Raw genomic sequence first — 26,381 nt, 5'->3', positions numbered from 1 at the left:
CCTGGGTAACAAGAGCGAAACTCCGTCTCAAAAAAAAATAAATAAAATAAAAATAAAAAAATAAAAAATGTTCCCCCAGGCTGGGCGAGGTGGCTCACGCCTGTAACCCCAGCACTTTGGGAGGCTGAGGTGGGCGATTCATGACGTCAGGAATTTGAGACCAGCCTGACCAACATGGTAAACCCTGTCTCTACTAAAAATACAAAAATTAGCCAAGTGTGGTGGCATGCACCTGTAACCCCAGCTACGTGGGAGGCTGAGGCAGAAGAATTGCTGGAACCCTGGAGGCCGAGGCTGCAGTGACCCGAGACCCCACCACCGTCCGGCAGCCTGGGGGAAACACCCGCCCTCAAAAACAAAAAAAAAAAAAAAGTTCCCCTAAGCCTAAATCAGGGCACCATTTTTAGATAGTCACCAGAAAAAAAACAAAGCACAGGAATTCTCACATTCTTCAGTAGAACTTCCGTCTTTTTATCTTTTAACTCTGAATTATCCACAAATTAATGTACCACTACTTCAATTATAGGAGGAAAACAGCTTTCCTTTTCCAGTCTCCATTTTTCTTATTTTCTTCATGTTTGTCAGAGTACGTGGTCCCAGAACATTCACTCTATTATCATGAATAATTCAGCATCTTATAAGGCACCCTCCAAGCAAGACAGATTAAGGCAGCCTGGTGTAGACATAATTTCATCTATGGCCAGAAGGAATATGCAACAGAAAATCAGATTCCAATAAAGCAAAGGCTGCTGTTTTTTTTGGTTTTTTTTTTGAGACAGAGTCTCACTCTGTTGCCCAGGCTGGAGTACAGTGGCACGATCTCAGCTCATTGCAACCTCTGCCTCCCGGGTTCAAGCAATTCTCCTGCCTCAGCCTCCCGAGTAGCTGGGAATACAGTTACCCACCACCACACCTGGCTAATTTTTGTATTTTTAGTAGAGACGGAGTTTCACCATTTTGGCCAGGCTGGTCTCTAACTCCTGACCTCGTGATCCACCTGCCTCGGCCTCCCAAAGTGCTGAGATTATAGGCATGAGCCACTGCACCTGGTAGCTTTTTTGGATTTTTAGTAGAGACGGGGTTTTACCATGTTGGCCAGGCTGGTCTCAAACTACTGACCTCAGGTAATCCGCCCGCCTCGGCCTCCCAAAGTGTTGGGATTACGGGCGTGAGCCACTGCGGCTGGCCTGCTTGGTTAACTTTATTCTTCCAACTTTACCAGCTGCATTCTCAGTCATTTAAAGAATACAGGAATGGAGACCAAAACAGACCATTTGGGGGACAGGGATGCCATGTTTCTACCGGGGCAATTTTATGGGGCACTGTGCCTTGCGAATGATGTGAGTGGAAGTCAAAGGATTCTCCACATTATCCAGGATGGGAGTCCATTCGGCTGGAACACTGTGCACTTTGGAAGACCTAAAACTATCCCCTAATGCTGGGACTCAGCCAGCAAACCAAGGGAGCATTGTTCACCTGCCACCAAGGCTTGGCATCAGGACAGGAGAAAGCAGGCCTGCGAGCTGGAGGCAGCCACGGGGCCATCAATGCAGACAAAGCGTTGACCTCTCAAGTCTTCGCAGAGCCACATATGGGGACCACACATCACCGTCTTCACTCCTGCAAGGTCCGCAGTCCTGTCCTTCTGGAGCACCTCCTTATCCCTCCTGTTCTAAAAGCCTCTGGCGTGTTTCCATCACAATCTCCTCCATTATTTCTGGCTTTAAGATGTCTTTGATCTGAAAAAAGGAAAAGGCATTTGTTCAGAAAAGAAACCAACCATAAACAAACCACCAAGCCAATCCAAACATAAATCAAGCCGTTAACATAAACCTTCTGTATTCCGTTCATGTCTCAGAGACTAAGCGTTACAAGATACGATCTGCTAGAAGCAGCCTAATAAATCAGCAAGATTCTGAGATACAGCCGACAAGAACAAAAATATTCTTTTTACATTCATCCAAAGGATGGCTGAAATTTGGGATGAGTAAGATCAAGTCCAGAGGGCTGCTCTCATAAACTAGTCCCACCTGACAGCCCCACCCCCCACCAAATCCTTAGATTGACACTAGACATCAAGAAGATTGCAAGTGTCTCAGGGAAAGATCTAGCAGACACTCATTAAGGCTGTTTCCAGGCCAGTCCATACTGACAGATATTGGGAAAATATGGGGGAGACGTGCAGATTGTCTCTGAGTAAACACAGCAGCTCGCAGATCAGTGAAGAAGCGAGAAGCCCTGGGGAGAATACCTGGTGTGGAAGGGATGCTTCATAGCAGTACAGGATGCTGGTATCGTACAGCATCATCCTTTGAGTTACCAGCGAGACAATGCAGTTCCGAAGCCGGGAAATCACCTCCCGATCAGCAAGAGAGACAGGCTATAAGGGGATGCAGAGGAGGAGGAAAGGGAAATATAAACAGGACCAAAATACGTGACCAGCCAAAGAAAATCACAAATAAATCATTGATGACTCACACAGTATCACTCTGGAACTCCAAACTAACCAACCAGCTAAATCCAAGGGAGATTAAAAAGAATGGGACCGGGTGCGGTGGCTAACCCCTGTAATCCTAGCACTTCGGAAGGCCGAGGTGGGCAGATCACAAGGTCAGGAGTTTGAGACCAGCCTGGCCAACATGGTGAAACCCTATCTCTACTAAAAATACAAAAATCAGCCAAGCATGGTGGTACATGCCTGTAATCCCAGCTACTCAGAAGGCTGAGGTAGGAGAATCACTTGAACCTGGAGGCAGAGGCTTCAGTGAGCCGAGATCATGCCATTGCACCCCAGCCTGGGGGACAGAGCGAGAGTCCATCTCAAAAAAAAAAAAAAAAAAAAAAAAAGAAGAACGGCTTTTTCACTTCTTCAGTGGCTCTTTGGCTATTACCCTGCAACTTTGCCATCTCTACCAACGAAGTTGAAACCATTCACTAAGTTCATCCCTTTAGAAGAGAAAAGACCATACGGGTTGATGAATACACCTTGATGGAAGGTCAAAGTGACTCAGCCTACAGCAATAACATAGTCAAAAAACAAGCAACTCCAGTGGGCACAAAAACACAGCCAAGACCGAGCCTCCTCCTCCCATCGACGGCAGCCAGGGTTTGCTCACCTCCAGGTTTGCCATGAAGCCCCCTGCTTCCTCTTCTTTGTGCTCAGGTGTTGGGTAAATCCAGATGAAGCCGTTGTTGCCCAGGATCACTGAGGCACCACATGGCAAGTCATGAAAGTGGGTCTTCTGCCGTTTCACCAGGGAGGGGGAAACCTGGACCAAAACCCCCTGACCTAGCTAAAGAAACACATTGCAAAGCTAGGTCACTGCAGGATCATCAGCAGGATGAATGAAAAGGAGACTACAGAATACACACCCTAAGTATATTCCACACGGTGTCTTTCCTGTTTGAAATTGTCGCCTACGTGCACATACAGAGTACACATTCTTGCAGAGAACACTTTGGGACTCGCAGGTTATTCATATACCCCAACAGGAGGTGCCTTTCAATCTCTTCTCTGTCATTTCCCTTTGCAGCCTTCCCTGCACTCTAAGCCAGAGCTCATGTGCCAGACATTAGAGAAGCGGAAGCCAATGAGGAAGTGAACTCGAGCGTCCTGCTGGCCCAGGGGCACTGCATCGTTCCATGACTCTAGCTTACAACTGTACCCCAAACACTCATCATGCCTGTGAGATGTGCGCCTCTGGGTAGGAGAGGAGATGGGTGGGGCTGGGTGCAAATCCTTGTCTGGTCCTGCCAGGAGAGTCCGTAGGACCCAGGGCTGTGAAAGTCAGCATATTGCAGCAGTCCTCCACCTACTCCATGTACATGAACGTGACTGGCTGCAGCCACTCCATTAAGGGAAGAGGTTTTTGTTCCACTCAGAAAACAAAAACATTCACCCAGATAAAGCTAAGAGACTAGTAAATCCTCATTTGTTTTAGGAAGTATGCTCTCCTTACAATAATAAATAGCTTCAATAATGCAACCTCGTATAAGAAAAGCAGTGAAATTCCATCTAGAGGCTCAGATGACACAGCAAGCTTTGCCAGCAGTAACATCCACTGTACCCATTGGACGTTTGTCTAAGGGCTGTTTCACCAGGCCCAGCCTCCCTTTGTTCCCAGGATGGCCTCAGCCCCAGCCCCAGTGCTGAACTGCAGCGCCCCCTGGAAGAAGAGAGACAGCTGCGCCTCCCAGCCCACAGCTGGAGGGGCTCTTCTGCTAGAAGAGTCAGTCTACTTGGAGAAAAAGGATAAAACTTGTCCTTTACAAGGCTACTGACCCATCACCCTGTGAACCCTGACCTCCCTGCTGTTACGTTCAAGGAACATGATCAGTTTGTGGGATGCCAGCATCTAATAACGCTTAGCTACTGGGTCTCTTTAGGCCAGAATTCCACAGAGCTATGGGGATTCAGAAATAGCCTTGGAGTCTTGGTCAGTAAACAGGAACATCAAAAGCCTGACTTACTTTTCCGTATTTCAGGCTCCTCGTGTGCAGAGAGACAGCTCCGTCAGAGAACACTGCCTGGACCTCAGCCTGGCCAGGGTGATGAAGGAACAAACAGCAGCCTCAGCCACACACTGTCCTGTCCCCAGCAGCCTCTGCCCCTTGGCCCCACACCTCCATCTTTTGCTCCCATCTGCAATGGTCCAGCTCAACAATCTGAGACAGACCCAGACAATATCACTGTGACGTTACCTCTCCCCTTGGTTTTCATGAATACCTTTTTTAAAAAAAATAGAGACAAAGGCTGGGTGTGGTGGCTCATGTCTATAATCCCAGCACTTTGGGAGGCCAAGGCAGGCAGATCACGTGTCAGGAGTTCAAAAGCAGCCTAGCCAACATGGTGAAACCCCGTCTCTACTAAAAATACAAAAATTAGCTAGGCATTGTACACACCTGTAATCCCAGCTACTCGAGAGGCTGAGGCAGGAGAATCGCTTGAACCCAGGAGGTGGAGGCTGCAGTGAGCCATGATGGTGCCACTGCACTCCGGCCTGGGAAACGGAGCTAGACTCTGTCTCAAAATAAATAAATAAAAATAAAATAGAGACAGTATTGCTGTCACCCAGGCTGGAATGCAGTGGTGTGATTATAGCCCACTGTAGCTGAGCTTCTGGGCTCAAGCAACCCTCTGGACCCAGCCTCCCGAGAAGCTAAGACTACAGGCACATGCCACCACGCCCAGCTAATTTATTTTTGGTTTATTTTTTTGTAGACATGGGGGTCTTGCTATGTTGCCCAGGCTGGTCTTGAACTCCTAGGTTCAAGCAATCCTCCCTCCTTGGCTGTCCAAAGCACTGGGATTACAGGCATAAGCCACCACACCCCACCTGTCATTAATACCTTGATGTGAACACCTTTTCCACTCCCTAGGATAAAAGTTAACGTCACTAACAAAAGATTAGCTTAAAGCACAGCCCATCGTGAGTTACAAGACCCAAAGGAAAGACTTAGCAGCCGGTCTGAACAAGAGCTGAGGAGTCAGCCTGAGTTAAGGAGGCTGAGAAAGGAGGCAGCAGAGCCCGGCACTTGGTCTAAGACTCGGATCCCTCCAAGGATGACATGGCTCCTCTGTCAGAGACGTGCAGTGGAAGGCCCATTGCCTAGCCTCGTAGAAAAGCATCAAGAGGCCGGAGCACAAAGTGCAGGATACACTGATAAGGTCGCCTTCTTGCAGGTAACCTCTCATTGCAAGCTCATCTTCTGCAGATCTTCTCCTCTGAAATACACAAAGAAATGACATTAATTAAGCCTGACAAAGGTCACCATCACTTCTTCCTCTTTCACTTCCTTTTGAGATTTGTGAGGCCAACCACAATATTCAAGCACCGAGAACTATGGCAAGAGTAGTATACCCAAGCCACTTGAGGGGAATCAGAGTGATAATCAAGACTTTCCCTCTCAAGAAACTTTTTCACCGTTCCTCTTCTCTTCCTCTTTTGCTCCCTTCTCAATATTTCCACACTCATCTCCCACGACAGCTCTGTGGTCCAGCAGAACTAGACTAACTCCTGCTTGGATGTACCTGTGCTCACACATTTCCCTTTATCTCAGATTCCTTGAACTAGTCATCTCGAGTCTCTCCATCCTTCCAGGATCAACTCCAATGCCTGTCTTTCCTATGAGCTTCTCTCACTGAAACTAACCACTCCTTTTGCATAACCACACACTTATGTATTCTTCCACTGCCAGGTAGTGGATCAGTTATCTTATATCCCCTGCTAGGGAACTCAACCGTGCTTGGCATTCCACACAGAGCGTGGCACAGTAAGCCTCTCTGTAAATACATGCTGGACAGAAGATAACGTTGAACCATGGTATTTTACAAAAGGCTGTGGCTTAGTTACTGTGGTGTCTGGAATGACCAAATGCCTTTCAATTCACAAAAAACTAATGTAAAGACAATTTTTCAAGGAACATCTTCATTGTGCAAAGCTGGTATGTCCAGAAAAGGAAAATTATTCCAAGGATCTAAGAGCTTCTCTCCCCAACTCTGTTGGAATCTCACCCCATGGATGTTTCTCATCCTACCATATGCCAACTGCTTCCTATTTTGGGAGACCTGGGCAGGGTGAAAAGTCTACATACACATCCAGGCAGCAAACTTCACAGCAGACAAACAGGAGTTGAAGGGGCAACCTCACTGTAAAGCAAATTCCTCTGGTGGAACAAAGGGTCCCACAGCTCCCCCCAGCCCACAGAGCCCTAGTCCATGGCCCCAGCTGCAGCCCTTACCAGCTCTCCTCCAGGAAGGTTCATGGACGAGAGCAGCAAGACCGAATCCAGCCTGGAGTTGGTCTCCACCTTCCACCTCTTCTGTTGAACCTATAAGCCAAGGTCCACACCTGGACACATGCTCCAGGGACAGGAGCTCACATCCTACGTCACCAGTAATCTCAAACCGAACAAGCCACATATTTACATCAGAGGTCACACAATAGCCAAATGCAATGAACGCCTTTTTCACGTAACTACATGTGGAATGACTGTCCCGTTTATTAAATCACCAGCCTGACTTGACTTTGTAGAAACCAATCTGATATCGACTTTACCTCTGTGATTCTTCCCACTACAATGTCTCCTACTTCACCAATGTATCTGAAAGATAAAACACAAGATATTCATCCATCTGTGAGCAGACTTTCTTACAAGACCACACACCATTTGAGATATCAGTTAAACAGGATGAGAGCCTTGAACAGGTACCACATTCAGCAAATTCATGTAACTATAGTGTCTGGCCTTATTTTCAGAAATTGCTAACTTCAAGCGTTCCTCCATGTATAGTCTCCAATAACTATCCTCAAACATATCACTATCCAAGTAGTTCATTTAGCCTAAAAACCCTATTTTGCTCGATTACACGACAATGAAAAACATGGACTATTTTCCGGCAGCACGTGGATGAGTTCTGCACCAGCCAAAGGAAGAGAAAGGAAATCTGAGCCAGGACGCCAACCACAAGAGTCTGCTCACTGTCTCCCCACTCACTCGCTGCCTGCTTCTCTCAAGCCCCTTTGCTAATTCCTCATCCGCGATTCTCATGAGACTTGGTGCTGAGACTAAGCCCTTAGACCTCTTCACTTTTCGACCACTCAACCTCATACCTTTAAAACACCACTTATGACTGTGCCACACTCCTGAATTCCAAATCCTACTCAACTGCTAGCTATCCAACCCTGACATTTAGGTAACTAATAGGCATTTTCAAATGTATCAAGTGCCAAACTAAGCCCCCTCCAGTCTGCCATAGCAAACCAAGATAGGAAGTCAACGGGGACTCCATCTCCTCAGTTGCTCAGGCCAAAAACCTTGGAGAGTTCCTTGATTCTTCTCTCTCACACATGCTCCAAGACAACTCCAGTAGCAAATCCTGCTGGCTCTACCCTTAAAACATATGCAGGAGGCCAGGCGTGGTGGCTCACGCCTGTAATCCCAGCACTTTGGGAGGCCAAGGTGGGCAGATCACCTGAGGTCAGGAGTACAAGATCAGCCTGACCAACATGGTGAAATCCTGTCTCTACTTAAAATACAAAATTAGCCAGGCTTGGTAGTGCATGCCTGTAATCCCAGCTACTCGGGAGGCTGAGGCAGGAGAATTGCCTGAACCTGGGAGGCGGAGGTTGCGGTGAGCCTAGATGGCGCCATTGCGCTCCAGCCTGGGAAACGAGTGAAACTCCGTCTCAAAAAAGGAAAAAACAAAACAAAACACATGAGAAAGAAAAAGAAAAAAATATATATGCAGGAAGTAAAAGGCATCCAAATTGGAAAGGAAGAAATAAAAAATTATTTCTATTCACAGATGACTAGGTCCTGTGTACAGTAAAGCCCAAAGAATACAAAAACCCAACACCTTTTCATGATTTAAAAAAAAACACTCAGAAAATCAAATCGCTCCTCCACCTTCCACTGCTACCAACTTAGTCCAGGCGACCATCGCTTCAGAACATGACTATGGTCCCCAGTCCATCTCCCTAAGCTTGCCCTATCCCCCTTCAATCTCCCATCAGTAGCCAGAGTGAGCTGAAGTCCAGATCAAGTCTCTCCTCTGCTCCACCCCTACCAGTGGCTTCCCAGATCATGCAAAATAAAAGCCAAAATGCTTACTGTGGCAAAGAAGGCAGGCCCATGTCCACCCACCTCAGCTCTCTGCTTACATCTGCCCCTACTCTCCGCTTCACTCACTCTGTTCCAACCCTACTGTCTTGCTTTCTGGGGCTAACCTTTATTAAATGCTTCTAGGTATCAGGCCCTGTGCTAAATACATGCACCATCTCACTGAATTCTAAAAAAATCCTAAGCCAGGCGCAGTGGCACATGCCTGTAATCCCAGCATTTTGGGAGGCCAAGGTGGGGTGAATCACCTGAGGTCAGCAGTTTGAGACCAGCCTGGCCAACATAGTGATACCCTGTTTCTACTAAAAATATAAAAAAATTAGCCGGGCGTGGTGGCAGGCACCTGTAATCCCAGCTACTTGAGAGGCTGAAGCGGCAGAATTGCTTAAACTTGGGAGGTGGAGGTTGTGGTGAGCAGATGGTGCCACTGCACTCCAGCCTGGATGACAGAGCGAGACTCCAAAAAAAAAAAAAGAAAAGAAAATCCTATGAAGTAGGCCATACTATATAGTCACTTTCAGAGGAGGTAACCAAGGCTTGGAGAGGTGACATAACATGGGGAAACCTCTGAAGCCTGCGCTGCTCTGCACCACCACCTATAGTCATGGTCAAAGCTGGAGACTTACAGCAGGATGGGGCAGGCAGGGGTAGAGTGGGGGATAAGGGGAGGCAGAAGGAGCCTGGTTGTACAACCTGGATGCCGCAAGAAAGGGAATACACACCTTTTGTTCTCACCTGGTTTTCAAAGCTTTCACACAGATCAACTTGTTTACTCTCTCCACAGAGCCAGCAACAGATGCAATGAGCTTCTCCTCTCCCATGTACGTTCCATGGCCCCTGATGCAAGGCAAAGGCACAAAGAAAGGATCCCAGGGTAACTCTTGAGGTGCCCTCTCTCCCTTCAAGAACAATGTGTTCCTCAAAGCTAACAGGCCCCCCCTGGAAAGCCTGGCTTTTGTGCTGGCTGCTCCCTCCACCTTCGGTGCTCCTTGTTCAGACATCTACTCGGAGGTCACTCCTCTCACTCAGGTCTGCTCAGATGGCACTCTCTCCAGCAGGCCCACCTGGACTAGGCCACTGAAAACACAGCCCACCCCCAACCGCGTTGCCACCCTCCTACCATCTTCCCACCACATTCCATTTACCCTGCTCCACTTTTTCCTCCTTGCATTTATTGACTAATGTTCTGAACAACTTATTCGTTGCACTTATTGTCTATCTCTCCCTGTTAGCACTCCACCAGGACAGAGATTTTTCACTCTGCTGTTATATCCCAACTGCACAAAATGTAAACATATGTTGAAAGCATTAATCAAAGAATGAATCTGAAGATTTCCTAGGGGCTGAGCATGATGGCCCATGCCTGTAATCCCAGCACTTTGGGAAGCCGAGGCAGGTGGATCACTTGCAGTCAGGAGTTCGAGACACCAGCCTGGCCAACATGGTGAGACCCCATCACTACTAAAAATACAAAAATTAGTCAGGCGTGGTGTCATGTACCTATAATCCCAGCTACTTAGGAGGCAGAGGTTGCAGTGAGCCCAGACCGCACCACTATATTCCAGCTTGGGCGACAAGGCGAGACTTCCTCAAAAAGGGGGGAAAAAAAATATCTTCTAGGATCCACTAACCTTAAACTAACTGGTTAAAGGGCAACGCTATGAATGTTGTACCCCTTGTATATACAGGTACAAAAAAATAAAAGTTTGAAATACCACTAGTGTTAACTATGATGATGATATGACTGGTTGTACTTTTCTTACAGAAGTATCTCATTTACTCCTCATTACCGTATCATACTGTTATTATCACTATCTTACAGAAGAGGAAACTGGACGGGGTAGAGGCAATGCCGCTAATAAATGCGATGGTAGCAGGACTGGAAGAAACCCCAATTATCTGACTCAAGAGTCTGCCCTCTTAACTACAACGCACCGTACTGCACGCCTTAGCTTCAAACAGTGTGTAAATGGGTGCAGGCAGCGCAATATAACGGTTTGTCCTAAGCTCGGACAATTAAGGATTCTAAACTGAAGAGAAGGATGCCAAGTCAAGAACGCTCACCGTCCCCTCAGACAGCTGAAAACTGTCTGAAAGAGAGCCTGCTCCTAACCGTCTCCAGTTTTCCAGGTCTCCTACAAGGAAGCCTCAAAGATTTGGACTTCAGGCAGAAAACCCAAAAGTCACAGCCACCGGAGGTCAGGAGTGGAGTGTTTCAGGGAGCTGAGACGAATGCAGACGGGGACACACAAGATGCCGGGGGTAAGAAGCACGAGGCTCGGAAGCGAGGCGAGTAGGATGCTCAGGCGATGTGCCCTGGGTCCTGCGGTGAGATATGGACACTCACGGATACGAGGCCTGGACCACGTGCAGAGAGCCCTGAAGCGCTCTCTGAAGCCTAGACTCCCCCAAGTCTCCACGTACCGCATGAATCCCGTGTCCGTAGTGATTGTGTCTCCCGGAACCACTAGATGTTTCTTAGTGTCGCGGCCCAGCCTCTCGCTAAGAGGCTTGCGAGCCACTGGAAGCCTCATCTCCATCGCCATCTTGGCGCCAAAGAGTTGCGCAGACGCAGCTCAGTCAGGAGCCGCAATATCCGGCTCCGCAGCTCCCGGTCGCGTTCGGAGGGGCGGGGAAGGGCGGGGCCTCGTTGCAGCGACCAATGAGAACTCTCGGCCTGGAGGCCATGTTTACAATTGGCAACCATATGGCGAACCCGAAGGGAAGGGCACCGAGCTGCCATGTTTACTATTGGTAAGGGAGCACCCTTGTAATAAAACCTCACGTTGTGTGACTTTTTACCAAAACTGTCTTGTACTTATCATCCCATTTATTGTTTACCAGGGTTAGAGATAATTGAAAAACGGAATTCTGAGTTTCTGTCCAATTCTAAGCTGCTGAAATCCGATATTTTGTAAGAGAGAGCTCAGGAGGATGGAGAGATGGGATCTACAGAAACACTATTTGAACAGAAAGAAGAACCCCACTCCACACCATTCCTAGTAGTCCCAGTATTCTACGTTCCTGGCGCCCTGTGGATGCTGGCTCGGCATCATCACCTATAACCCCCAAACCGGGCTCCAGATGCTTCTCACTTGGTTCTGTCTTTTCATAAAGACTCCTTTGAGCGAGCTAATTTACGCCAGTATTTCTTTTTTCTTTTCTTTTTCTTTTTTTTAAAGATGAGGTTTCACCATATTGGTTAGGCTGGTCTCGAACTCCTGACCTCAGGTGATCCGCCCACCTCAGCCTCCCAAAGTGCTGGGATTACAGGCGTGAGCCACCGTGCCCGGCATACGCCAATATTTCTTTCGGAAAAAAAAGTTAAAAATCGTCTAAGAAAACAGGTCAAACCTTGCAAGCCAGTATATTTGGTAGGGAAGGCAAGTGCGCACATAATACAAAGATCTTGACTTGCATTTAGTCATACAGCGAGTTGAGCCCTCTCTGTGTGCCAGGCACTGTTCTAAGGATTCAGCGGGGAATAGATGGGTGTCTCTGTGGATTTTTCTGCTGCTCCGTTTTATTTATTTTATTTTGAGACGGAGTCTCGCTCTGTCGCCCATGCTGGAGTGTAGAGGCACGCTCTTGGCTCACCGCAACCTCCGTCTCCCAGGTTCAAGCAATTCTCCTGCCTCAGCCTCCCAAGTAGCTGGGATTACAGGTAAATGCCACATCGCCCGGCTAATTTTTGTATTTTTAAGTAAAGACTGGGTTTCACCATGTTGGTCAGGCTGGTCTTGAACCTCTGACCTCGTGATCCTTCCGCATCAGCCTCCCAAAGTGCTGGAATTACAGGTGTGAGCCATTGCGCCCAGCTGCAGCTCCGTTTTAATAGGAACGAACCCCTCGCCCCTTCTCCTCGTCCCCAACTATCCTCTCACTCTCTTTGCCCTGCATGGTTTGCAGCATTCACAAGAAACTAATTGGGGAAGATAATTCCCCATGCACGGGGACTCTAAAGAGGCTTAAATGAAATAATTTGCATCAGCTGTGGTCAGTAAAGCAGGTAAACCAAGTCCACCTCCTGAAGAAAGATCCATTGAGCCAATTGTTTCATCAATCTCCAAAGGGTCGGCACTTCTTTCACTTAAGGCTCACGACCACACTTAAGAAAGCCAGGCCTGGGCCGGGCGTGGTGGCTCATGTCTGTAATCCCAGTACTTCGGGAGGTCGAAGCGGGCAGATCACGAGATCGGGAGTTCGAGACCAGTCTGACCAACATAGTGAAACCGATCTCTACTAAAAATACAAAAATTAGCGGGGCGCGGGGGGCGCGCCTGTGATCCCAGCTACTCTGGAGGCTGAGGCAGGAGAATCGCTTGAACCTGGGAGGCGGAGGTTGCAGTGATCCGAGATCACCCCTGGCTTCACTACAGCCGGGGAGCCAGAGCGAGTTTCCGTCTAAAAAAAAAAAAAAAAAAAAAATCCTGCCAGCCCTGCCAGGGAGTGGATGATGTGAATGCTAGTGCCCCAAGGCCCTGGGTAATTGGGCTGCCAGACTCTCGCCCTCCGCGGTGCCTGGAGGAAGGCGCTAAACAGCCCCACCGCCCAGTCCTTCTGCGGCCATAAGAGGGCGATGGTGTACTTCGAGCCCGCGTAGCCCAGGCAGCCGGGGAGCCAGGCCCAGCGGAGCGAGATATAGGCCTGACACCGTCCAAGCTCATCCCGAGAGGGAGAGACGTTGCCTTTACCCCGCGCATTCTCACAACATTCACATTCACGGAGCCTGTCACAAGGTTGCATTATGGCTATCAGTTTATGGAGGAGGAAATCGAGGCCCCAAAAGGACTGGAATTCACATTAGCAGATGGCTGCAAGGCCCGCGAGCCTGCACCGTTTACCAAACGTAACCCAAGGGCTTTACAAACGCTGTTATCTATTCCGCACTTTCAGCCCATCTTAGAGGCAGGCATTGCTATCCCTGATGATCGCTTGGGGCCACTGAGCCCCCACAAACAGACCCGTAGCTGGGACTAGAATCCAAGATGCCAGACTTCCCCTTCCCCATCCCTACCCGTTTTCTTTTCTTTTTTTTTTTTTTTTTTTTAGATAGGACCTTAACTCTATCACCCAGGCTGGAGTACAGTGACATGATTATGGCTTACTGCAGCCTCAACCTCCTGGACTCAGATGATCCTACCATTTCAGCCTCTTGAATAGCTCGGACTACAGGCATGTGCCAGCAGGCTCAGCTAATTTTTTATATCTGTTTTGTAGAGATGAGGTTTCACCATGTTGCCCAACCTGATCTCGAGCTCCTGAATGCAAGTGATCGGCCCACCTTGGCCTCCCTAAGTGCTGGGATTACCAGCATGAGCCACTGAGCCCGGCCACACTTACCCCTTTACCACCAGTAGTAGACAAGTGGGCACCCAGAGACAGAGCGGCATATCCCAGAGGGCCTGTTAAAAGTATAGATTCCAGGCCAGGTGCGGTGTAATCCCAGCACTTTGGGAGGCCGAGGCAGGCAGATCACCTGAGGTCAGGAGTTTGAGACCAGGTTGGCCAACATGGTGACACCCCATCTCTACTTAAAATAAAAAATTAGCTGGATGTGGCGGCATGTGCCTGTAGGCCCAGCTACTCAGGAGGCTGACGCAGGAGAATCACTTGAACCCGGGAGGCGGTGGTTGCAGTGAGCTGAAATCATACCACTGTACTCCAGCCTGGGCCACAGTGAGACTCCATCTCAAAAAAAAAAAAAAAAAGGCTGTAAACCCTGAATATCTGCAACAGATCTGTTAATGTAGAAAGTTTATTTTGCCCATATTGAAGACGTAGGCCTGCGATACAACCTGAGGAGGTGCTGATGACATGTGCCAAGGTGGTCAGAGCACAGTTTGATTTTACAACATTTTAGGTAGACATGAGGCATCAGTCAAGATCTGCAAGATGAACATTGGTTCGGTCTGGAAAGGCGGGGCAACTCAAAGCCGGAAAGGGGCTTCCAGGTTATAGGTAGATAAGAAACAAAAGGTTGCATTATTTTGAGTTTCTGATTAGTATCTCTAAAGGAGGCAAGCAGGTGTGCATTTATCTCAGTGAGCAGAGGGGTGACTTTGAATAAAATGGGAGGCAGGTTTCCCTAAGCAGTTCCCAGCTTGACTTGTCCCTTTAGGTTAGTGACTTTGGTGCCCCAAGATTTTCCTTTCACAAGGCTCTGCAAAGGTAAGGTCCAGAAGTTCACGCGTGTTTTAACTCCCTATGTAATTTCAGTGGCGGACAAGTTCTAAGATTCACTGATGCCCCCACATCTCTGCATCTCCAAAGCCACCGCCCCAGTCTGATCAGTGGCATCTCTTACCAGGGAGATAACCTCCTCGCTTGTCTTCCTAATTCTACGTTTGTCCTTCCTACCATCCAATCTCCACACAGCAGCCAGAGGGAGATTTAAAAGCAGATTAAATCACTTCCCTGCTTCCACACTTCTTGACTCCTACCTGTCTCTGACCTCACTCTCGTCCTAACCCACTGCATTACTCGCTATGCTGCAGCCAGACTGTTACCAGTGGAGGGTGCCCAGGTTCTTGGTGTCTTGGTCAAAACACACAGGCAAAGCAAGGAAAGAATAAAGTAACAAAAGCAGAGATTTGTTGAAAAACGAAAGTACACTTCACAGGGTGAGAACAGCTCAAACGCCTCCTTACAGAAGTTTCTGGGGTTTAAATACCCTATAAAGGTTTCCCATTGGTTATTTGGTGTACATCCTATGAAAATGAAGGAGTGGCCCGTGATCAGTCTGATTGGTTGTGGAAAGTGACCAATCAGAGGCCGAAGTGAAGTTACACGTTACACCCTATGCAAATGTCTGATTGGTTGTGGAAAGTGATTAATCAGAGGCTGAAGTTAGAAAGTTATACTCCTATGCAAATGAAGACTTGGCCCCCAACCAGCCTGATTGATTGGTTGTGGGAAGGGACCAATCAGAGGTACTTTCAGTTCTTCATCGGCCACATAGAAAAGCGGGGACCGCAAAGGGAGTAGCTTCTGGTTCTTTTGTTACTTGGACGTGAAAGTTGGGGTTTTCCTTTTAATTTGGTTATAGAAAGTCAGCATAAGTCAGCCTTGTGTTCCCTGCCTCCAGACTCTATTCTCCTGCCTCAAGACCAGACGGCTTCAGCACCAAGCTCATCATCACTCCAGGGTTTTTCACTCTGGTCTCTTTCTGCCTGAATTCTCTTCTCCTAGGTTTTTGTGTGGCTGGCTCCTTCTCCTCACTCACATCTTGCTCAAACATCACCTCCTCAGAGAAGACTTCCCTGATCACCTTATCTGGAATAACCCTCTAGTCCTTTTTTTTTTTTTTTTGAGACGGAGTTTCGCTCTTGTTACCCAGGCTGGAGTGCAATGGCGCGATCTCGGCTCACCGCAACCTCCGCCTCCTGGGTTCAGGCAATTCTCCTGCCTCAGCCTCCTGAGTAGCTGGGATTACAGGCACGCGCCACCATGCCCAGCTGATTTTTTGTAGTTTTAGTAGAGATGGGGTTTCACCATGTTGACTAGGATGGTCTCGATCTCTTGACCTCGTGATCCACCCGCCTCGGCCTCCCAAAGTGTTGGGATTACAGGCGTGAGCCACCGCGCCCAGCCTAGTCCTTTTTTTTTTTTTTTTTTTTTAAATCTCTTGATCCTGTTATACTTCTTGTCACTGAATTTTCTTTTCCTTCCTTCTTCCTTTCTTCCTCCTTTTTTTTTTAAACCAGAACCTTGCCCTTGCCACCCAGGCTGGAGCGATTCTCCTGCCTCAGCCTCCCAGAGTAGCTGGGATTACAGGAACCTGCCACCATGCCCTGCTAATTTTTGTATTTTTCGGAGAGACAGGTTTTCACCATGTTGGCCAGGCTGGTCTCGAACTCCTAACCTCAAGTGATCTGCCCGCCTCAGCCTCCCTAAAGTAGTGGGATTACAGGTGAGAGCCACCACGTCCAGCCTTGAATTTTCTTTTTTTTGTTCATTAATTGCAGTCTCCCTCCATTAGAACACGCGTGTGCTGAAAACAGGGACTTTATCTGTTCTGCTAATCATATATTGGTGCTTAGAACCAGGCCTGCCACACAGGGCAGCCATAAAATATTTGTTGAAAAAATACGATATATTTACAAAATACAGATGTGCTTGTCTGCTCATAGCCTATCTTCCCACGGGATATGAACTCCACAAATACCCGGAGTGTCCATTTTGCTCACTGCCCAGTTCCTAGAGCTGTGCCTGATATATAGTAGGCCCTTGTATTAACCATGCCTTTGCTTTTCTGTACTCAGATGTTTTGACATCTTGGGGCCTCGCTCTTTTCAGAGGGACTGCCCCACCCAGGGTTAACCGGTTCCTGGAGAGAGTGAACAGTTCACCCAGGAGGTGCCTTGCAAATGCACACCGCCCAATCCCCAGCCCATACCCACACACGCCTTCTTCATTAGGCGCTCTTACTCAGGGCCAGTATCCAGCTGCCTGGATCATCCCAAGGCCAGGCACCAGACAACCAGGGAAAACCCTTCTACCCCAGCACCTTCTGCAATTATTCAAACCAACCAATCCTCAGCCTGCTTACCTTGCCTCGCCCATTCCTCCCCATGGAAACCACAATAAAGGCTCTCACTCACGTTTTCCCCTCCTTCCTTCTGCCTCCTGACCAACCCGGTGCTTTCCCGAGCAGCTCAGCACAGCGTGCCCTCCTCTTGTTTCTAGAACAAAGATCTTTCTTCATGACAGTCATTTCCATGTCAGCATACCTTACAATACTTGATTAAAACAGATTTTTAGGACCCTTAAAACAGCTCTGGGCCAGGCTCAATGACTCACACCTGTAATCCCAGCACTTTGGGAGGCTGAGGCAGGTAGATCACTTGAGGTCAGGAGTTCAAGACCAACCTGGCCAACACGGTGAAACCCCATCTTTACTAAAAATACAAAAATTAGCCGGGCGTGGTGGCGGGTGCCTGTAATCTCAGCTATTGGGGAGGCTGAGACAGGAGAATTGCTTGAACCTGGGAGGTGGAGGTTACAGCGAGCCGAGATTATGCCGCTGTACTCCAGCCTGAGTGACAGAGCGAAAGAAAGAGAGGGAGAGAAAGAAAGAAAGAAGAAAGAAAGGACAGCTCTCAGTAAATCTCTGTTGAATTGATAAATACACTTTCTCTTTTTCTTTTTTTTTTTGCATTGGAGTCTCGCTTTGTTGACAGGTTGGAGTGCAGTGGGGTGATGTCGGCTCACTGCAACCTCCAACTCCCTGGTTCAAGCGATTCTCCTGCCTCAGCCTCCTGAGTAGCTGGGATTACAGGCACATACCACCACAGCCCGCTAATTTTTTTGTATTTTTAGTAGAGATGGGGTTTCACCATGGTGGCCAGGATGGTCTTGGTCTGACCTCATGATCTGCCCGCCTCAGCCTCCCAAAGTGCTGGGATTATAGGCGTGAGCCACCGCACCTGGCCAAATAAACTTTTTCAACAGGTGTTTGCTGGGTACCAGCTACGTGTTGTGGGGTCACAGAGCTGGATCATTTGAAGCCCCAGTCATCAAGGCGCTAAGATGTTCAAGGATAGGGAAGGGAGAGGGAGGGCAGACAGAAAAGCCCACCTGACAGAGGTAGTATTTGAATGAGCCTTGAAATGAGGCCCATTTGAACCATAGACCCTATGGAACAAGTGAACTCCGGGTGAAAGTAACTGGCAAGGAAATCCTGAAAAGCATGAAAACAGAGGCAGCAGGGACTCTGCGGCCCAGAACTCTTGGCCCATTCCTCATCCACTTACTGGCTTCACCTGTGTTCCATCAAAATGTTAGAAATAACTGCATACACTTTTTTTTGTTTTTGTTTTTGAGACAGAGTCTCGCTCTGTTGCCCAGGCTAGAGTGCCATGGTGTGATTTTGGCTAACTGCAACCTCCGCCTCCCGGGCTCAAGTGATTCTCGTGCCTCAGTCTCCCAAGTAGCTGGGATTACAGGCCCTTGCCACCACACCTGGCTAATTTTTATATTTTTAGTAGACACAGGGTTTCCCTATGTTGGCCAGGCTAGTGTTGAAATCCTGGCCTCAAGTTATCTGCCCACCCGTGCCTCCCAAAGTGCGGGGATTATAGGCATGAACCACTGCGCCTAGCCAACTGCATAAACTTTTTTTTCTTCTTGAGATGGACTCTCCTGTTGCTCAGGCTGGAGTGCAATGGCGGGATCTCGGCTCACTGCAACCTCCGTCTCGTGGGTTCAACGATTCTCCTGCCTCAGACTCCAGAGTAGCTGGGATGACAGGCATGCGTCACCATGCCTAGCTAATTTTTATATTTTTAGTAGAGACGGGGTTTCACCATGTTAGTCAGGCTGGTCTTGAACTCCTGACCTCGTGATCCATCTGCCACGGCCTCCCAAAGTGCTGGGATTACAGGCGTGAGCCACCATGCCCAGCCTGACTACATAAATTTTCTAAGCAGAGATGTACACACAGATTTCAGGCTAAGGCTGCTCATCAGAGCGTTATTTCTTCTGAAAGTATTAGAAACAGTGTCAATGTCTATGGTTATATTAAGCATGTCCCTGAATATTTTCATACTTCTTCAATCAAGAATTGGGGCCTGGCCAGGCACTGTGGCTCACGCCTGTAATCCCAGCACTTTGGGAGGCTGAGGCAGGTGGATCACTTGAAGTCAGGAGTTTGAGACCAGCCTGACCAATATGGTCATACCCTGTCTCTACTAAAAATACAAAATTAATTGGGCATGCTGGCAGGTGCCTGTAATCCCAGCCACTTGTGAGGCTGAGGCAGCAGAATGGCTTGAACCTGGGAGGCAGAGGTTGCAATGAGCCGAGATTGCAGCATTGCACTACAGCCTGGGCAACAGAGCAAAACTCCGTATCAAACAAAACAAAAAAAGTGGGGTTTGTGCATTCATTCCCTCCTGCCACAGGACAGGCTTGTGACTGCTTTGATGGACAGCATATGTCAGAAATGCCTCTATGTGACTTTCAAAGCTAGGTCAGAATAGACCATTCAACTTCCTCCTGGTTCTCTTGAAACACTTGCCTTTGATGCCCTGAGCTGACAGGTAAGAAGTCTGACTATCCCGAGGCAATGATATTGTGGAGAAAGAGCGATGCATGATAGCTAACCTGCCTCCATCCGGAACTTCCCCTGCTCAGCCACAGGCATACATCCCAGCAGGCCACCTGCAAGGCAGGAGGGAAGCTGGAAACTCAAGATATCTGTTCCTCTACTTCAAGAGATTCAAGAACAGTGGGCATCAGAAAGGGCTGCGGGAAGGGAGTGCAAGCATCTGCCTCAGATGTCCTCCCGGGGCTGCCCAGTGGAGTGAGTGGTAGAAGCATCTGCTGCCCTCCTCACCCACCAAAGCCATGCCTGTGTTAACAAAGGCTCCCTTGCCCGGGCGCGGTGGCTCACTCCTGTAATCCCAGCACTTTGGGAGGCCGAAGCAGGCAGATCACGAGATCAAGAGATCGAGACCAACCTGGTCAACATGGTGAAATCCTATCCCTACTAAAAATACAAAAAATTAGCTGGGCATGATGGCAAATGCCTGTAATCCCAGCTACTTGGAAGGCTGAGGCAGGAGAATCACTTGAACCCGGAGGCAGAGGTTGCAGTGAGCCATTGCACTCCAGCCTGTGCAACAGCAGCAAAACTCCATGTCAAAAACATAAAAATAAAAATAAAGCCCCAAGCCCAGGGCTGGCCCACAGAAACTGCCATGGCTCTGTTTTCAGGTCTTTGACTTGGGGGTGGGAGGAGGGGCTGCATTCTCAGGAAAAGGGCCACAGGCCTCTGCTGGAAAAGCAAGCAAAGTAAGAGGTTAGGCTTTTCAGCATTACGTTTCCCTCCAGCGTGCAAACCACAAGTTACATCTGTTCACCCTGCTCTCCCAGGCCCTGGCACCCGGGGCAGCACACTTTTGTGGAAACAGATCTGTGGGCAAACCAGACACCTCGGTCTGCAGTTACAGCCAGCTGCCACCAGGTGGGTTCTGGAGCCTGGGATGTGGACCCTGGGAGCTGTTAACTGAGACTTCACAGAACAGAATGACCTATGGAGAACTACTTAGATTTTTGTTCAAGGGCCTCACTGACTTCTCTGAGGTCTGACTCTGGCAGGCCCTACTTCAGGAACCAGAGTTATTTCCTGGGAATCTCAACATGTGGGCAGGAGGGAGTTTAATCCCACTTTACCCACTGGCATCCAAGGCAGGGGGACTCAGGACAGATACGCTTTGGTCAAAGGAACGAGAGGCCTGGGTTGGGGCTTCGTGGGAGGGGACAATGCAGGGGCACCAGAGGCATCGGGAGCCTAATGGTGGGGTGTCAAAGGACAAGCAAGGTTCCAGCGGGAGGAGAGCCAAGGGTGACTTCTCCCACTGGCCTGAGGGAGTGAACCCCAGGTGGGGCCTGCCAGTGAACTCAGGTGTCCAACCCTGCCTGTGTCCCCATTTCCAGGGTGCAGGACAAATCCCTCAAAGTATCGGGGGGGGGGTCTTTGGGAGTGCACACCTGAAGTTTCAAATGGGGCTGGCCTGTGTGTCCAAGTGTGAATTCCCAAGTGTCTGCCGATGTGCATGTATGCACACATGTGCCGGATGAAGATGCAGAGTTGCCTGTAATCCCAGTGCTTTGGGAGGCTGAGGCAGGCAGATCACAAGGTCAGGAGTTTGAGACCAGCCTGGCCAACATGGTGAAACCCTATCTCTACCAAAAACACAAAAATTGGCTGGGTACAGTGGTGCACGCCTATAATCCTAGCTACTTGGGAGGCTGAGGCAGGAGAATCGCTTGAACCTGGGAGTCAGAGGTTGCAGTGAGCCAAGATTGCACCATTGCACTCCAGCCTGGGTAACAGAGCAAGTTTCCATCTCAAAAACAAACAAACGAAGATGCAGAGTTGTACATTTGGGATGCCAGGAAGCAACACACCCAGTGGGTTAGAAGATGACGCCCTTGTGTCTGGTGTATGCTGGAGCACAGGCGTGAACTCACTGTCCGCTGCACGAACCTCCTTCCTGGAATGAAGAGGCGAGTGTGGCCCCATAGGAACTATGAAGCCCTCTGGCTTGAACTTGAGGACTTCCTGCTCCTTGGTCTTCTTCAAGAGGGTCTGGAAATGGGTGCCCAGAACATTTGGAGAGTCTAAGCATTGGGAGGGCACTTGGTGGCCATCTTGGCTCTTTCCTACTGGCTGCTTGAACTCCTTAGAGATGGGCATTAAAATGAAAAAATAATTATGTGGGGGAAGTTGCAAAATAAGGCACTGGTTTTTGAGCCAGCTGGAAACCAGGAGAAATCTGCCCAGCCCCTTTCTTTTCCTTTCTTTTTTTTTTTTTTTTTTTTTTTTTTTGGGACAGGGTCTCGCTTTTTTTGCCCAAGCTGGAGTACAGTGTCCTGATCTTGGCTCACTGCAACCTCTGCTTCCCGGATTCAAGCAATTCTCCTGCCTCAGCCTCCTGAGTAGCTGGGATTACAGGTGTGCACCACTACACCCAGCTAATTTTTGTATTTTTATTAGAGATAGGGTTTCCCATGTTGGTCAGGCTGGTCTCAAACTCCTGACCTCATGATCCACCGCCTTGGCCTCCCAAAGTGCTGGGATTACAGGTGTGAGCCACCGTGCCAAGCCTGCCCAGCCCCTTTCAAGATTTCCAGTTGCTTTGCACTGTGGCCCATCTCACTGGGATCTGAAACCCCAGTTGTGACAGAATTTTCCCGTACATCCCAGTAAGTGGAACAGCTCTTACCAGCCCCTTCCAGCTTCTACGTACTTTCTTTTCTCTCTCTCTCTCTCTCTCTTTCTTTCTTTCTTTCTTCAGTCTTGCTCTGTCACCCAGGCTGCAGAGTGCAATGGCAGGATTTTGGCTTACTGCAAACTCCGCCTCCCAGGTTCAAGCAATTCTCCTGCCTCAGCCTCCTTAGTTGGGATTACAGGCACCTGCCACCAAGCCCGGCTAATTTTGTATTTTTAGCAGAGATGGGGTTTCTCGTGTTGGTCAGGCTGGTCTCGAGCTCCTGCCCTCAGGTGAGCCGCCCGCCTTGGCCTCCCAAAGTGCTGAGATCACAAGCGTGAGCCACCACTTGCAGCCAAAACAACTTTTTTTTTTTTTTTTAAGATGGGGTTTCACCATGATGGCCCGGCTGGTCTTGAACTCCTGACCTCAGGTGATCCACCCACCTCAGCCTCCCAAAGTGCTATGATTACAGGCGTGAGCCACCGTGCCCAGTCCCAAAACAATTTTTTTTTAAAGAGATGAGGTCTCACACTGTTGCTGAAGGTAATTCACTGGCCTCCGCCTCCCAAAGTTTTGGGATTACAGGGGTGAGCCACCGTGTCTGGCCGCTTCTAGGCACTTGCTATTTTTCCTTCATGCAGACGAAGTGTCCACCCATTCAGGTGCTAAATGATAAATGTTCCAAGTAATTTTATTTTAGAATACAAGAGAGGTACAAACGTATTTACAGTTGTACATATACAATCAAATAATAATATATCACAGTTTTGTAAATATCATTTTAGATAAATATTTACAAGGTTAAAGTGACCATTTTTCTGGAAGTAGAACACAGTTTCTTGAAAACTCTATACATTTTAAACTTTTCATTAATATTATAGTTTATTTTACAAAACGCCCTCCGGGAATCCTGGTAAATGACTGCAAGGTGTGAGAGGCGACACTAGAGGGCGCGCACGGCCGGAGTTTGGGGAAATGGACAGGGACGGAGGGAAGTGTGGGCAGACGGGGCGGAACTCCTGGGACTGGGCACACCTTGGAAGTGCTTCTCCGCCACAGAAGCCACCGTAACCTCCAGGGTAGCGGTTCCAGTCTTGCTCTCCTCTCGCTGGAGTGTGTGTGTTGAAGGGGCTGGGGGGAACTTTCCCCTTCCCCAGGCATGATGTCACAGCTGAAGTGGAGGGGGCATTGGTCCAACTCCCTCATTTTACAGATGGGGAAACTGAGGCCCAAAGCGGTGTAGGGTCTTGCTCGGGGTCCTACAGAGGTTTTCCGTTGTGCCTTTACTCTCAACCTGCCTGGCGCGCTGCAAAGAACTCCGTCCTCATCCATCCCCAGGAGCCAGGTTTGGGGTAAGCTGGCCTAGAGGAGAGAGGGACCCAGAAGATGCAGGTCTCTCCGGGTCTCTTCTGGCTTCCGATGGACCCCAGCAGCCCGCGCCTGTCAGGTTGCGTCAGGGCTCCGGACACTTCAGGACACCAGTCCCAGGGGAAGGAAGAGGAGATGGCGCCCCCCAACGCCCGCGCCAGGCCGCGCCCGGACAAGGAGGTCGCCCTCCCTCCATTCCGAAGCACCAGACTCTCGCTGGCGGAGGTCGGGACTCCCCTTCCTCTGCTGAGGGGCCCTGGGGGGCTCTAAGTCCGCTCTCCTGCCACCCACGAGGGGGATGCCAGCCTGGGCGCCCGGCTGTACAGCAGGAGGGGAACTCCGGGCGGAGGTCGGGCAGGAGGACCCCCTCCCAGAGGAGGCGGCCGAGCAGCCGCACCAGCTGCACGGCCTGGGAGAGGGACGCCGCGCTCGGTACCCTCATCTGCGAGATGGGGCGAGGCGGGGGTGCCTGGGGGCCACTTCCGGGGCGCACCCCCAGCGCGCGGTACCCCGCGACGGCGCCGGGCCAGAGATCTGGGCGGAGGGCGAGGGGCGCGCGGGGCCGGGCGGGGGCGCGGGCGCGCTCACAGCACCATGGCCGGCAGGTGGTGCGCGGCAGCGGCGGCGGCGGCGGCGGCGGCGAGCGCGGGCGCGTGCGCGTGCGGGGCGGGCAGCGCGGGCGAGTGCGCCTGCAGCGCGGCGCTGGGCGGCCGGTGGCGCGCGCTCTTCTGGTGTGCGCGCAGGCCCGCCAGCTGCGAGTAGGCGCTCTGGCACACCTGGCACTTGTAGGGGCGCTCGCCCGTGTGCAGGCGCACGTGGTTGCGCAGCGTGGACGACTGGCTGAAGCGGCGGTTGCAGAAGCGGCACACGAAGGGCTTGTCCAGCGTGTGGATGCGCATGTGCGAGCGCAGGTTGCTGCGCGAGTTGAAGCCGCGGTGGCAGATGACGCAGCGCATGCGGCCCGCGGGACCCGCCGCCGAGTCTGCCGGGTGGAAGTCCTCTGGCCGCGGGGCCGGGCGGGGGAAGGGAGACGGGGAAGGGGAGAGAGGAGCCCCGTTAGAACCGGCACCCCGCGGCCCGGGCCCCCAGCACCCCCCGCCCGGGCCCTGTCCGCCCCCGAGTGCGGGTGCTGCTTGGACGGTGGCAGACGGACGGGAGGGTCCCCTAGGGGTTCGAATAGGAGTTGGACTCCCGATCGCGATTCGAGACCTCGGGGACTTAAAGACTTAGCCTCGCTAAACCTCAGCTTTCTCATCTGTAAAGTGGAAACCTAGCGCTGCCTCTCCGGGCGGGCCCACGGTTGCCCGAGAGGATGAGAAAAGACGTCGATGGAAAGCCTCTGCGCTAAGCACCCGACCTGCCTTAGCCGGTGTCTGAAGGGTGCCTGGACTGGAGCAGGCCTTCGGTAGAAAGAAGCAATTATGATGGCCCCTGCCCACAAACCTTTCATTAACTCATCCCACAAACATTTACTGAGTGCCTACTCTGTACCAGGGAACTGCACCTTGGTTTTCTCCTTCCTGAAATGGGGGTAATATTAGCATCGCCCTCATAAGCCTGGTAAGGATCCGTGAAAACTTTTTTTTTTTTTTTTTTTTTTTTTGGCCAGTGTCTCGCTCCGTCATCCAGGCTGGAGTGCAGCGGTGCCATCTCGGCTCACTGCAGCCTCGATCTCCCGCGTTCAAGCGATCCTCCCACTTCAGCCCCCCAGGTAGCTGGGACCACAGCCTCGGGCCATTACACCTGGCTAATTTTTAAATTTTTTTGTAGAGATGGGGTCTTGCCATGTTGCCTAGGCTGATCTGGCACTCCTGGGCTCAAGTAATCCTCCTGTCTCTGCCTCCCAAAGTGCTGGGATTACAGGCATGAGCCACTGTGCCCGGCCTAGAGAAATTAATGTTTGTAAAACAGCTGCAGAGCAAGGGCTTAATAAAGAGTAGCTCACGAGTCTCAGGTTCATCCTTCAAAAATAAGGACTGCTGACCACGGTGCTTCATGCCTATAATCCCAGTACTTTGGGAGGCAGAGGCAGGAGGATCATTTGATCCTATGATTCCAGACCAGCTGGACAACATGACGAGACCCCATCTCTACAAAAAATTAAAAAAATTAGCCAGGTGTGGTGACACACGACTGTGGTCCCAGCTACCTGGGAGGCTGAAGTGGGAAGACAGCTTGAGGCTGCAGTGAACCAAGATTATGCCACTGCCAGCCTGGGTGACAGAGAGAGACCCTGCGTCAAAAATAAATAAAAAGATGGATAATTAAAATTTCACAGGACAGGTGCAGTGGCTCACACAGGTAATCCCAGCACTTTAGGAGGCCAAAGTGGGCAGATTGCTTGAGGTCAGGAGTTCGCGACCAGCTTGGCCAACATAGCAAAACCCCATCTCTACTAAACACGCAAAAATTAGCTGGGTGTGGTGGTGGACTCCTGTAATCCGAGCTACTCTGGAGGCTGAGGCAGGAGAACCGCTTGAGTTTGGGAGGCAGAGGTTGCAGCAAGCCAAGACTTCACCACTGCACTCCATCCTGGGTGGCAGAGAGAAACTTCATCTCAAAAAAAAAAAAAAATTCACAGAGGTTTTAGGAAGACCTAGTGGGTTGATATCTGCCAAAGGTTTAGCCCAATTCTTTTTTTTTTTTTTTTTTTTTTTTTTTTTTTTTTTA

General features: G+C 49.9%; 2 protein-coding genes across 4 annotated transcripts in view; both read right to left on the bottom strand.

The window, feature by feature from the left end:
• Nucleotides 1-1,182: 1,182 nt before the first annotated feature.
• Nucleotides 1,183-11,203, bottom strand: EXOSC2 (exosome component 2). Of its 3 annotated transcripts, none has more exons than XM_032257611.1 (9): nt 11,047-11,203; nt 9,358-9,459; nt 7,059-7,104; nt 6,742-6,831; nt 5,660-5,725; nt 4,471-4,539; nt 3,117-3,293; nt 2,252-2,380; nt 1,183-1,739 (listed from the first exon to the last, which is right to left on the bottom strand). In XM_032257611.1, the coding sequence occupies exons 1-9, from the start codon at nt 11,166-11,168 to the stop codon at nt 1,659-1,661; spliced, it is 882 nt and encodes a 293-aa protein (XP_032113502.1). In that variant the 5' UTR covers nt 11,169-11,203; the 3' UTR covers nt 1,183-1,658. The 3 variants fall into 3 exon arrangements, with proteins under 3 accessions (XP_032113502.1, XP_032113504.1, XP_032113503.1); XM_032257613.1 differs by lacking the exon at nt 11,047-11,203 and adding an exon at nt 10,687-11,017; XM_032257612.1 differs by lacking the exon at nt 4,471-4,539 and having other exon boundaries at nt 3,117-3,284.
• Nucleotides 11,204-24,295: 13,092 nt separating this feature from the next.
• PRDM12 (PR/SET domain 12) overlaps nt 24,296-26,381 on the bottom strand; it is a 17,657-nt gene continuing 15,571 nt past the window's right edge. The window contains exon 5 of the mRNA XM_032257610.1: nt 24,296-24,711. Within this exon, the coding sequence (XP_032113501.1) occupies nt 24,296-24,711 (416 nt within the window). The remainder of the gene's footprint in view (nt 24,712-26,381) is intronic.

This window comes from Sapajus apella, unplaced genomic scaffold, assembly GCF_009761245.1.
Source record: "Sapajus apella isolate SASKATOON/1434 unplaced genomic scaffold, GSC_monkey_1.0 scaffold97, whole genome shotgun sequence".
NCBI lineage: Eukaryota > Metazoa > Chordata > Mammalia > Primates > Cebidae > Sapajus > Sapajus apella.
This window is presented reverse-complemented; position numbering and strand designations above follow the sequence as displayed.

What these genes read in the sequence shown, in the direction of transcription:
- EXOSC2 (XM_032257611.1), bottom strand. Translation starts at nt 11,168, where the DNA reads ATGGCGATGGAGATGAGGCTTCCAGTGGCTCGCAAGCCTCTTAGCGAG. An exon ending in ACCTTCCTGGAGGAGAGCTG is followed by an intron (nt 5,726 to 6,741) that starts GTAAGGGCTGCA and finishes TGTGTATTTCAG; the next exon opens with AGGAGAAGATCTGCAGAAGA. An exon ending in GGAGCCTGAAATACGGAAAA is followed by an intron (nt 3,294 to 4,470) that starts GTAAGTCAGGCT and finishes GTGTTTCTTTAG; the next exon opens with CTAGGTCAGGGGGTTTTGGT.